Source organism: Vombatus ursinus, unplaced genomic scaffold, assembly GCF_900497805.2.
Source record: "Vombatus ursinus unplaced genomic scaffold, bare-nosed wombat genome assembly UNPS02014852.1, whole genome shotgun sequence".
NCBI classification, from domain to species: Eukaryota; Metazoa; Chordata; class Mammalia; order Diprotodontia; family Vombatidae; genus Vombatus; species Vombatus ursinus.
In genome coordinates, this window is record NW_020954630.1 from 9,411,425 (window position 1) to 9,425,675 (window position 14,251).

Genomic DNA, 14,251 nt, shown 5'->3' on the forward strand with positions numbered 1-14,251 from the left:
TTGGCTTGCTGACCATGAGTTTGACACCTCTGTCCTAGATCGCATGTATACATTTCACTCTGAGGGGAAAGACACTAGTGTTGAGAATTTAAGGCACAAAGTCCTGTCCCCAGCACAGGCCTTGGCCCATACTATTTATGCTTTGAAAGGTCTCAGAAGTATCATCATTCCCAAACCCTCAACTCTTTGGTGGTAGAGGCCAAAGTAAGAACCATATTGCTGAACTGGTCAATGAAGGTTGATACAACACACCTCTTGGAAAAGAGATTTTTTTTTTCCTTCAGAAAGGAAACTTACCTCTTCAGGAAGAAAAGGTTAATGAAATCCCTTTAGCATTCAAACTGAAGGTTTTATATCAACATTATTCTCCCAGTAAAATGAGTCAAGTTTGGTTCTACAGAAGACTTAGCCAAAAAGTTTCCACCTTTAAAAACAAAATAAAACAAACAAAATGTTCTAGGGACACCTCTTCCTTCTTGAGATGAATCCTGATTGTTCTTAGGACCTATCCTTTATATAATGTCCTCAGCCTAAAAATAGCTCCTCCCACCAAGCTACTGTGACACCATCCCTCCTACCTATCTGTCCTCTCTGTTAGACAACAAAGGCAGGGGTCTTTCCTTCTAAAAGTCATTGTTAAAAATGCAGTTGGGAAGTGAAGGGGATCTCTAGTCACTAGAATTAGAGTCAGGGGATTTTCGAGCTGAGTGGGGCATTGTTGAATATCTAGTCCCAGTTGGTCCTTTTTTTTTTTTTTTAACAAATGAGGAAACTGAGACATAGGGAGTTTAATTGACTTGCCTCAGCTTACACAAGTTCATGTCTCTCCACTATAGAATGTTGCCTAATTTACCAACTATCTACTATTAGCTGGTACAAAGAATTCAGTGCTGTGAGGACAGAAGATAGCAGTCAAAGCTTGTCATTTCTACCTTTATAAAATCACTCACTGTTGTTCAGTCATTTCTATTGTGTCCAACTCTTTGTAATCCCTCTTGGGGTTTTCTTGGCAAAGCTACTGGAATGGTTTGCCATTTCCTTCTCCAGTTCATTTGACAGATGAGGAAACTGAGGCACACAGGGTTAAGTGACTTGCCCAGGGTCATAGAGCTAGTAAGTGTCTGAGGTCAGATTTGAACTCGGGTCTTCCTGACTTTGGCCCAGTGCTCTATCCATCTGCTCCACCTAGTTGCCTTTTATTACATATTACTCTCCTTCATTTATTCTGCAGTCCAGCCAAACTGACCTTCTTCCTTTGTTCATATATGATGCTCAGTTTTCTGTCTTCATCTTTTCACTGATGGTCCCCTATGTTTATAACTCATTTCCTTCTTTTTTCTACCTTTGGGAGTTCCTTGTTTCCTTCAAGGCTCAGCTCAAGTATCACCTTTTACACGAGGCCTTTCCTGGTCCTTCCCTTCTCCCTTTGTTTGTTTTGCCTTGTACTTAATCTGTACGTGTTTTACATGTATCTATATAGGCATATAATATCTCTACCATTAGGTGGTTAGATTCCTGATGGCAGGGACTGACTTATTTGGTATTTGACTTTGTATCTACAGTGTTTAGTATTTACCACATGCTCCAGAGGTGGCCACATGTGGCCTCGAGGCCGCAGGTTCCCCACCTCTGTGCTAGATACTCATTAAGTGATCTCATAGGCAAAGACAACCCCATTTACTCACATTTTCATGTTGTCCCTTTTGATGCTAGAAACCGAACTTCTGTCTCAGCCCTGTCCCAGTTAACTTAGTATAACTACAGTTACTTCAGACCTTTCTAGCTCTTGAGAAAGTATACAATGGAATCTTTAAGAGTAAGATTCACAATGTGAAGATCCTCATCTACTCTGTGTCAAAGTATCCAGCAAATTCTAGGAAACCCTTAGTTTCCCCTACAGAATGGTCTGGACCTAGCAAGCTGTGTGTGTAGTATTCTGTCCCCCAAACAGCCCAGTTACTGGTCCCCAAGAAGACATCAGACCATGTTGCTGTATTCACAATACTCCACAGACAATGTGACTTTATTCACAAGTGAAATTTGTATAGAGGTAGCACAAAATATTTTGTATAATTCTTTTTTATATGCATATTAAGAATTTAGCATAATTGATGAACAGGAAGGAAAAACATCTGAAGAGAGACCAGTGTTGCACCATTAAATACAAAGGGCATGCATGGACACATCTCCAATAAGGTCTTTCTGGTGTCACATTTCTAGGTTGTGGGATATGGTAAACTAAATATAATGTAAAGAAATCATGCTTTAACTGCATTCTGTAGGGCAGATCTGTAGCATATTCTTTTTGTTAAGAAATGAACCTAGAGAGATGAGCAGTAATTTTGGGGTATATGTGTGTGTCTATGTGTATGTGTGTGTATCTTTAGCATTTTAGAACACAGAAAAACCTTCAAATATTCTGAAGGAGGTAGAAAATAAAAGCAAACCAATCAAACCTACAAATCATACTCAATTTAAAAAGCAAATGATAGAAACTGTACAGTTTTTAAAAAGTGGATCACAATAAATGGCTAAGACCAGCTTCTAAACAAATACATGGAATAAAATTAAAACAACCCATTGTTTAGCAACAAAGGTATAATCAAATTCTAATTTTCTATTCCAATAAACATTTTAAAATTAATGCCTCTTCCACTAATTATGACAGGTTTTTTATTAATGTTTTACTTGATTAATAAAGCACAAAACAGAGTTTACATATAATATTGCTGTCATCTCCCCATGGACTGGGTTGAGGTTATTTTATGCATGCATTTAAAAGTGAGAGCACAAAACAGCAAAAGAAAGGCAGGGAGCAGAGGGCATGCAAATCAGTTTTTGAAAAGCTCTGAGTTAACTTGGGAAGAAAAAAAAAGAATGTTCTTATGATAAGCTTATAATTTTTTGCCATCTAGTAAAATGTATCAATAGGATCAACTTGAAACTCAAGCCCCTGGCATGAAAATTGAAAAACAGCCTCCTGCCACTCCCCAAACACACATCTGATTGGTAGATTTGATTTAGGGTTTACTTTAGCCACATAAAAGGGAGATGGCAGCCCATGTCAAGAGACAACCAAGTTGAACAAAATCATTGCTGGCACACAACATGAAAAGGACCAGCTGCATGACTTCGGTGACTTAAGGCAGACTCTTGGCTGACTTAGAATCAAGGCCATTCTGACTTAGATAAAATCAAAATACAAACAGGTACTCCATACATCTAACTGCCAGAGAGCTGTGGCATCAGATAAGTGCAGAAGGGATGGAGAATTTTGCACCTGCATGAGTTGAACCTTTGCTCAAACCATTGACTTCTCAATTTGTCGAAGCTACGACCTTCTGAAACATCTTTTCTTCCCTTTACTCTCAGGTAGTGATAGACTTTAGTGATAATCTCTCATTCAGAAATATAATGGAATAGTCTTGGGACTTACAATGGAACAGAAAGGTACACTTTTGTCTGTCTTAGTCCAGATGCTATACCGCCAGCCAACACTGTCCCTCATCAGAGGACAAGAATCATCTAGAAAAAGTGGACGTTTTTAGTAGCGTTAGAGTGAGATGAACAGAATGCTTTGATGTTTCCCTACTGAGCTGTGATGAAGGATAAGGTGAGAATTTGAACTTCTTGATAGAATAATGGAGTTTCCTCGGGGTCTAACACCTTTCCCCACCACCAGTCCTCAAGCCAGGGCCTCCCTGGTGGTTTTCAAGGATGTATTTTATGCCTGTTGACTTGGATACATTTTGTATGACTTGTTTTGGGTGTATCAATTGACAAACATCTGTTAAATACTTATTACAAAATTTGCTAATTATGATGAAAGTAAATTGAGAATTTGAATGACTCAGTGTGATATATATGTATGTATGCATGTGTATATATATATATATACATACATATGTATATGTATATATATACACACACACATGCACATGCGCACACACACACACATACACACACATACATACTTCTAGAGAACACCAATGGGGGCTACCATGACAGCCATATATCTTTGCACTTCCTAGATTGACACTGACATGCTGTTTTTCTGCTGTTAATTGGGATTTTAGGGTTAGTGTACAAAAATTTGATTTGGCTTTTTATTTTGTAAAAATAGCATACAATCCCCAAAACCATTATTTGCTATGGTCTCAAGGGGGCAATCTCAGCAAAATACTTCATGCGAGTGTCTGGCTACAAAATAGTTTGGAGATGAAACAACAGTAACTTGAAGAGAAGATGATTGGTTGTGGCCATAGTGTGAAGGAAACAATGCAGACAGAAGTGGACATATCTTGGTCAGGGACCACGGCACTGTCAGTCAAGAGCATACCATTACTCTAAACTCTAGCATCTTGGCTCTAATTCTGACTTGTGAAATCTTTTGGACAATCAGCTACATCCCAACTTTTTTTTTTAAAGACTACCATCTTTAAGATTCATCTCTATCAAGAGGTCTCCTCTTGACTATTGTTTCTCCCACTAGATCACTCCTTTGTCTCCACATTTGCTTCCTTATATCTTGCTCCATAATTCTTATCTAGTGCTTTCATGTCTCCTGTATGAGAGTACAAGATACTTGAGGCCAGGAGTGTCACTCAGGATGTTTCTAGCACAGTGCAGTAGGTGGTTTTGAAGGAAGAATGACAATGACCAATAATGGTAATTGTAATCGATGCTATTTATTGACCATGGCAATTGTTAATCACTATCGATAATTGGTGAGAAGGAACACCATTAAACAACATATTTACTCGTGGAGTGGAAGTTCTGCAGGTAACCTTAGGGCATAATCCTGGAATATGAGTCACAAACTTATAGGCACCAAGGAGGAATTAGAGATTGTTTTATTCACCATAAAAATAATTTAAAAAGTAAAACATTTTTGACTACACAGAACTTTAACTGATGAAGAGACTCAGGTAGACTTACTGTGGCCAAAGTTCTAAAATCAACTGGCCACGGCCAGAGTCTTTGGGGGAAGTGCCATAGATATAATGCTGAATTACCAACTATATTAGCCTTGTGTGAATTTATTCAGCCCATTGAAATAAAGTCTGTTCTCCCTCTGGGAAATACATGAGGAGCAAAATCGATGCAGTAGGTTTTCATTCACCTATGGTTAGTTGTAAAGCAGAGTTATACTAACTATTCCCCCATTAAGTGTTTGAGATCATTCTCTTAATGAGGGATTGCAAGTTAATCAGCTGAGATACAGTAGTATGTCTCCAGAAGCTGATGCCATTGTTCTGACTGAAGTTATTGAGGCAAAATTGCTTGATGGTGATTATTTAACTTTATTTACCTAAATAGTCAAATATTGAATTGGAAAAGGTTTCTCCTAACTGTCATCTCCTAGGAATGCATTTTCTTTTAGTTATTTCTTGAAAAGCTTTAAAATGCTTATCACTTAATAGCTGTTTTCAGGTATTCTGAGAGGCCGTTATACAGAGGAGGATAATTAGGTCATTTTTAGCTCCACTGAAGACAAAAGAAGAAATGGACTTTTCCCAAAGCGTAGACAATTTGTGGGGTATTTAAGGGTAGTAAAGGATTTGAAGAAGTGCTAGGACAAATGTCTAGTTACTAAAGAAGGTTGTGGAAACACATTTCCTAGAGATAGGAAGGAGACAGACTTTCTTCTGCCTGGAATGCTTTATGTAGAAGAAAACGGTACCTGTAATCACTCCCCTATAGGATACCCATATCAAGCAGTTACAAATACTAACAATAGACTATGACACCTACTTGGAAAAAGGCATGTCTGGAGCCTTTTGATAAGATTAATTATTTTGCTAAAAATAAGATCTCTGTGACATTCCTGCCTTTAAGTACTTATACACAGTAGCTAAAATAGCAATATGATTTTCGGCTCTAAGTATACACTATTACTGTTCTAAGCAAACCTAAACTTATGTTAGTTTCCAAAATAACATGAATTTTGATGGGAAAAAAGAAGTGTTCTCCCATCCATAAATGAAGACCATTCAAGTCTGAAATCAAAAGTTTAATATGGCACAATTAAATATATCTCCCTCTTTGGAGGATATCTGAGACATACATAGTTATACATTACAATTAGGTATTAGTTCCCTTCATTCAGATAGTTTTTTTGCCTATGATTTAAATTACCACTAGGAAAAAAAAACAACATAATTTTTCTAAAGGAAAGGTAGATGTGTTCAAGCAGCATCACACACCTATACCATTAACAGATGCATACATTTTGGCATCTCTCTTTTTCTTACAGTAGGAACTGCTTCTTCAAATGTAATAACTAACTGGTTAAAATGGTAGGCATTACACGGAATGCAGTGGAAAAGCAAAGGGACTGGAAACACTTTGTACACAGTCTTATGAATTAATCCAACACAGAGAGGAAGACCTTTGGGTCTCGTTTAGCATGATAATTATGTCCAATGAAAGGCAGAAGAATAAGCATCTTTGGGAAGCCAACAATAACACAGAGTACAATTTTAACAAAAATATTCAGCCCCCAAATATAAACCCCAAATAACCCATCTAATTCAGCAAGGGGGTGAAAATCTCATTAAATGAGGCAGTAGAGGACAAAATATAAATGGACGTCTGACTATACTTTCTATCTTTCTACTGGGTGTTTTTGACATTGTGAAGTCACATGTAAAGAAGTAGGTTTCTTTATATGCCTTCCCTTCCATGAAATGAATGGGAATTTCCATGGTACATTTCCCAGGACTACCAAGAGGTACCCATAAAACATTCCCTACAGGTTGTACTATCGCATCTCTTGGACTGTGAGGTTACTGTGTTAGACTAGTCAGAAACTTTCCATAAGCACCTTGTTGCATTTTTCTTTCTATTCTAACCATCCAGCCACACAATGAATATTGCAATGCTGCTGCCCTAATGCTGGACTGACTTATGTTTCCATGTTAGATGGACTAGTATGTTGTTTTGAATAAGTTTCTATTACAGGGAAAGTCTGTCCTTATGTTTGAATAGAAACATAGCATTATTTAGCACTTTAAGGTAGGGGAAGCACTTTATGTGAGCTGGAAATGGAATTTTAAAAATTTCTGAGCACAGTAAATACATGGGATGAAAGCATATTTGAACATGGGAGAAAATCCTTGTGATCACTTCAGTATTGTGGATTATATGCTTTTGGCTGCCAAACATCTGTGCCAATAAGGCTAAATCACCTGCCTCCAGCTTAGGCTAGCAGCATGACACCAGCAATTTGCTTTCTTCCTGGCATTTGTATAAAAGCTACAGAATATTAACAACTGTTAAGGTAACCTTCTGTCTAGCTGCTCAAACTCTTCATGGGAAGGTAGCATCTCTTTATGGTAAGTCAGGTTTTTAAAAAAATATATGTGTATCTCTATATGTATGTTTGTGTGTGTATATACATATACATACACATACACACATCTCCAATGTGATTTTTTTGTTACTTGTGAGTTTTTAATTTAAGACCCTATCAGTCTTCCTTTGGAAAGCTATAGATGAAAACTAAGCACTCTCTTCTAAGAGCATAAGAATATGCTAATTAATGAACTGCTACTATTATATTATTTGAAATTAAATGTGTGTGAAATGTTTGCTTTCAGGAAGTTGAAAAATTATTTCAAGAAAGTGAAAATGAATAGATGAATTATTCCCCCTTTCCCAAACAATGATGTTTCTATATATTTTTTATTTAAACAAAATACACATTTTAACTGCTAAACTGTATCAGCTATAGGCATTTTGAAGACCCTATGACTATGTGGTTACAATAGAAGACACAGTTAAGGTCAAGTCATAGTTTCCAACAACATTCACAGGGATGGAGGATGAGGAGATGAGGGACGAGTCTTCAGAAAGCTTCAAGGAACGGGGATGCTCACTGAGGGAGTGCCTTTAGTATTGCATTTACTTCCTCAGCCACTGCTGTCAAGGCAAATTCAAACTGCTCCTGTGGACATTTAGGGGAAAAGAAAAAAGAAAAAGTGGGTGAATGAGCATTGCTTTTTTCTTGCCCCAATTTGAAATTCTGTTCTGTTTTGTAGAAAGAAACCATTTAGACAAAATAAGACCATCCAAGCCATACCACATACTCCAGTGGAAGGGAACAAAGTGAACTTTGGTCTGTTAATGCAACAGACACAAACTTGACACTGAACCTGACATTGAGCAGAGCATTGTGTAAGTGAAAGCCTCATTCTTTATCATCAGGAGGAAACACTGCCAGTGGAAACCAACACATTGGGGAAGCTATTTTCAGTAGAGTTTGGAGGAAAGGTGGTTATGCTCTGGTTTCATCTGCTAGGAAGAAAGAAAACAGTTAACCAGTCCTGACTGACACAGGTTAATTGGGTTAGTGCTTAAAATAGGAATTTTTAGCTTTGCAAGCATGCGATGTTTTTAGAACTCAGAATTATAAATTAATCCTGGATTTTTCTGTCCTTAAAAAGTAATGTATAGAGCAAAGAAGAGCAATGTTATAATTGTTTTACAAATCGACATTTATCTCAACACAACCCACAATTTTGTTTAAATTGCCAACAAGCTTACCTCATCATCGGTGTCTTTCTTATTAAAGATATGTGTTTGAGTGTGTATGTACATAGAGAGAGAGAGAGAAAGAAGTGGATAGAGGGAAGGAAGGAGGAGGAGGTGGGAGTAAAGAATCATACAGATAGATAGATGACAGACAGCTGGTGTAGTGTATTGGAAAGAGCACTAGACTTTGTATATGGAAGGGGTTGGCTTTGAGTTCTGGCTCAGACAGTCCTGGTTGGGTCATTAAAAGTCTTTGGGTCTCAGTTTCTTGTGGTGAAGAAAACAGCTTGTAAACCATAAAGTGCTATAAAGATGTCAGTGACTTTGAGGAAATGAGAATTTAGAATTTAGATATTTATTCTTCAAAAGAAAAATCCATGACAGAGGGAGGGGAGCCTGAATAGCATCAATAAGTACTTACGCTGAAAATTGTATCTTTCATCCCATAGATGAGTTATATATTTTGAGAAGCCAAATGATAGAATAACTAAATTTCCATCTGATCTTTGATTTCTATCCAGGTCACATTCTATATGGACAAAAAATTCTCAATTTTTTTTGAGTAGATAGCAACTACTAATCAAGCCTATTTTTTCATCATACAAATCCCATGGATCTAAATTTTTCCTTCAAAGGTCGATTTTGAAAATTATCCAGAATTGTTTTGTGGCCAAGAGCAAAAGATAGCTTTTTTTCTTTAATACTACTTTTAATGTGATATTACAAAAAAGACACACAATGCATATTCAAAAATATCTCTTGCTAATGTAGTCACATAAATGTTTTATGGTGATTTCAGAAAATATCATAAAAAATAGCTAATTTGGGGCAACATTAGAATACCTCAACTCTCTCTACAGAATTACTCTCAAATGGTGTGCACTGTAGTCAATGGGCATTTATTAAACACCTACTGTATGTCAGCCACTGTGCTAAGTGCTGGGGATACAAAAAAAGGCAAAAAACCCAGTCTCTGTTCTCAAGGAGCTCACAGTCTAACAGAGGAGACAACATGAAAACATTTATGGACAAATAAGTTTTTTATACACACACATACACATAGAGGATGAATTGGAGATATTGTCTAAGGGAAGGCATTAACATTTAAGGGGGCTTAGGAAAGACTTCCTGTAGAAGGTGGATTTTCAGGTGAGACTTGAAAGAAGCTAGGTAAGCCATGAAGCAGAGTTGAGGAGACAGAGAATTCCAGGCATTAGGACAGCCAGTGAATATACATGAAGTTGGAGTGGGGTGAGGGATAACAAAGAGGCCAGGGTCATTGGATGGCAGGAACAGCCCAGGGTATGAATGGTTTTAAAAGACAAATAGGATTTTATATTAGATCCTGGAGGTGAAAAGGAATTTATGGAATTTATAGGGGGTATAATATGCCAAGACTCACATTTTAGGAAGATCAGTTTGACAGCTGAATGCAGGCTGGATTGGAGTGGGAAGAGACTTGTGTCAGGGAGACCAACCAGAAGGCCACTGTAATAGTTCAGGCATAATGAGGTCCTGCACTAGGCTGGTGAGAGTTGGCAGAGGAGAAAAAAAGGGGCACATACACGAGATGTTATGAAGGTAGAATCGACACAACTTGGCAACAGATTGGCTATGGGGAGGATGAAAGAAAGTGAGGAACTGAGGATAACATCTAGGTTGTGAGCCTGAATGACTGAGAGGATGGTGATAACCTCAACGGTAATAGAAAAGAGGGCTTTCAGAGGAAAGCTATTAAGTTCAGTTCTGGACATGTTGAGTTTAAGATGTATCCAAAACATCTAGATATCTATGATTTCCAATAAGCAAATGCAGATTTTGAGACTAAAGGTCAGGAAGGAAGTTAGGGCTGCACAAGTAGATCTGGGAATCATCATATCTACTCTCATCTCATCATGGGAGCTGATGAAATCATTAAGTAAAGTGAATAGTGGGAGAAGAGAAAAGGAGTCAGGACAGAACTTAAGGGAGGACCTTCATTTGTAGGAAATGACCTGGATGAAGATTCATCAAAAGAGACTGAGGAATAGTGAAACAAGGAAGAGAACTAGGATGGAGCAATGTCATGAAAACCTAGAGAAGAGAGGAGGAGAAGAGGGTGATTGATAGTGTCAGAGGCTCCAGAGAAATCAAGAATAAGGAATGCAAAAAGACCAGGAGATTTGGTAATTATGAGATCATTGGTAACAATGGCTAAAGTAGTTTCAGTTAAATGAAGAAGTTGGAAGCCATACTGCGGGGAGTTCATTACAAACATGGGAGACGTAGTTCAAAGGCATGAATTGCATGGGACAGGGACATGGTCTGATTAGATTTAAGGAAAATCACTTCAGCAGTAGTGTGTAGGATGGGCTGAAGAGAGGAGAGATTTGAAGGAGGAGTACCAATTAGGAGGTTGTTGAAATAATCTTGGGAGAAGAGATAAGGGCCTGAACTATACTGGTAGCTGTGGGAGTCAAGAGAAATAGAGAGAAGTAAGATCATGTGGAGACAGAAATGATAAGTTTTCACAACTGATTGAATATATGAGGAGAGGGAGAGTAAGGAGTCAAAGACAAGGCCAATGTTACAAACCTGGGAAACAGAAAAAGTGGTGATTTAAAAAAGGGAAATTTGGAAGAGAGTGGGGTATAGGGGAAAAGATAATGAACTCAGATGCATTGAATTGAAGATGTCCCTAAGATACTGAGTCTGACATGTCAAAAAGGCAAGTGTTGAAGCAAGAATGAAATTCAAGAGAGAGAATGGGGTTGCATATATAGACCTGGGAGTCATTGGTATGACTCCCTATCATCCCAGATGAAAATTAAACCTACGGGAGCTGATGAAGTCACTCAGAGATGCAGAAAGAGAAGAGAAGAGCATCTAGAACAGAGCCTTGGGGAATACCCACAATTAGGAAGTATGATATGAAAGATGAACCAGCAAACGAGACTGAGAAGAAGCAGTCAGACAGGCAGCAAGACAACCAGGAAGAGTCATGTCATGAAAGTCATGGAAGAGAAAGTCTTCAGGAAGAAGGGAGGGAAGGACAGTCAACAGTGCCAAATGAAGCAGAATGGAATGGCCTTCCTCTTGATTGTGAAATTTTCTCTCGAATTGGGGCTATAAACAAGTAAAGTATAAAGTGTAAAATAAGTAAAAGATTTCTGTAGTGATCTACTTTCTAAGAGTTATCAGCTACTCTCAGTAAGCAACTTTAGGGGTAAAGACCAACTGGGCATGTGAATTAGAAAGTGATTGAATTTTAAGATTTGAAAAAAATTTTTTTTTTTTGCAATGGAAATTTATTTTTAAGAAAGCACTGAATAGGAAGTATATATAGATAAAGTCTAATTAAAGAACAAAACATAGCCTTGGAAGAATGGCAAAATGTCATCCTGACTCAGACCTGGCCCAAATCCAATTTTAGAAGAACAAGAGGTCATCTGGATGGAAAGGATTTGAGGCCACCTGGTTTTTATAATATCCGAGAATGGAAAGGATCTGAAAACCAGCCAAGAATTTGATTATTTGCCAATTGAGTAGGAAATTGGGAAATGGGTTAATATTTTCCACGCAAAAAATATTAAAAAGGTGCGAATTGAAATTAAATTTGAGCTCCATTATTTTGGGAAGGGTTTTCCATGTCCAGTTTCTGGTTACATATATGCAGGGGAACAATCTGCAGATGTTTGGCTGATATATACCAAAAATCAGTGGTCAAAAACTGTGTATAGGGGGATGGGAATGAGAAGAGGTAGCGAGAAAGAGAGAGAGAGAGAGAGAGATATTTTCAGTTCATTTACTCTGGTTCACCACAGGAGAGGATTCAAATCAACAGACAATTTTAGCCCACATTCATAACACTTTAGTTACATTCCTTCCTAAAAATGAACAGAAAAAAGACTAAATGAATCTAGAGCAATGCTCCATAGCTTACTTTGTATTTATTTTTTATAGCTTTTGTACACTCATACATAAAGAATATAATTATGCTCCTTAAGGGATTATTTCATTTTTGTCTTTATACCCTAGGCACATAGAACAATGCCTGGCACATAGTAGGTGCTTAATAAATGCCTGTTGATTGATTCACATAACTTTTTTTCTGGGATACTAGACACTGGCACACAGTTTTCATGTTAAAAACATTTTTGATGGGGTTCTGGTGAGTGGAATCGATGATGGAGGTGTCTATGCCCATTCCTTCATTTTGGAGGGGAACAATATCTTTTCTGCCTCAAAGATTCTGTAAACAACCTCCTCTCTCCTAGGGCAATGAAATCTTTACTTTCCTTCTCCTTCAGGAAAATAAATCAGACCAGTCCATTTGGTCCTCTCTTGGCCTTCTGTAGTCAAAGACTAGTATCTGATCTTTGTTTCAGACAAAGCTTGGGTGTGGAAAGGAAAAGAATGGAATAGAATTGCTGCACATCTTTGTGTCCACAGCTGGGAATATAGGGAGACAGCCAGAGTAATTGGGGAAGGTACAAATCTCAATTTCTTAGAATGGGCAAGGATGTAGGATGGCTATTAGAGGGATCAGAAAATGCAATATTGAATGTTGGTGATGACAGGAAGCATCTAATGAAGACTATTTGGGAAATTTAGATTAATTGGGGGAGATGTGGGTAAGGATGCAGGAGAGATGAAGGGAAAATGCAGACAGAAGAGAAAATGAAGAAATGGTGGTGAAGTAAGCATCTCGTGTGTGTGTGCGTGTGTGTTCTTCCTAAGAGTTTTTCAAAAAGGATTTCTGTCATATGTGATGTTCCATAAGAGCGAACAGAAAATAGTGTCTTGGCTTTGGAACAAACTGGTCAATTGACTTGAATTTCTAAGTGATGAGAAAATTAAAAAAAAAGTTAACTCTACTAAATAGTTTCAAAGGAAGAAACTTGAGGGCTCTGATTAAAAATGGTCACTTTCACAGAGATGCACCAAAGGGGAAGGAAGGAAGGAAGAAATGTGTTTATAAGATATACATCTTGAAGAAAGGGGTACATTTATCTTTTGATGCATGTTATTTTAACTATGTCCTGTAATTTTTTCTCTCCTCCCTAAAAATAAAACCTTTATTGTGAATGTTAGAAATATAGTACAGTTGAAATTGCATGGACAATTTCACAAACTGCCTTGTGACATCTCTTGTACGATATTATACTGTTCTTTAAGTTTCTGTGTGTCTATATGTTGTCTTCCTAACTAAATTGTAAGTTTCTTGAGGGCTGGGACTATCTATTATATACTTCTTTTATATGTCTCATGGCATGCAGCAGAGTCTATTAAACTACCTCATAGAAGCAAAGCAATTTCCCCTATAAAGACAGCTATAATTATAATGAAAAAATAATAAGATACCATATCCTAATGTTCTACTCCAATGCCTTACTGTGCCATGGAAGTGTCCCTGCATTCTTAAAGACTATGTTAATGTGGCACAGGCACTAGCAATTTCCATCAAGCAGAAAAGGCTTTGATGGTCTATATTCCTGTTGTCTGAGGAGCTACTCAGCTAAATTAAAAAAAGGATAATGAAGCTATCAAAAACAAGCATTAAGTACTTTCTACATGCCTGACACTGCTAGGTGCTAGAGATAAATATTTTATTCCCTCAAGAAGCTTGCACTCCGCTGGGGGAGGGGAAGGGTAGAACAACATATTCCCAGGTAAGTAAATCCAGGAGATATCTATCTATCTATCTATCTATCTATCTATCTATCTATCTATCTAT

The 14,251-nt window shown here is 37.6% G+C and overlaps 1 protein-coding gene across 1 annotated transcript in view; it reads right to left on the minus strand.

Annotated features, from left to right (window-relative positions):
* Positions 1-4,687: 4,687 nt before the first annotated feature.
* PTPRN2 (protein tyrosine phosphatase, receptor type N2) overlaps positions 4,688-14,251 on the minus strand; it is a 1,506,109-nt gene continuing 1,496,545 nt past the window's right edge. Inside the window, exon 23 of the mRNA XM_027841109.1 lies at positions 4,688-7,948. Coding sequence (XP_027696910.1) covers positions 7,877-7,948 — 72 coding nt within the window. The 3' untranslated portion in view covers positions 4,688-7,876. The remainder of the gene's footprint in view (positions 7,949-14,251) is intronic.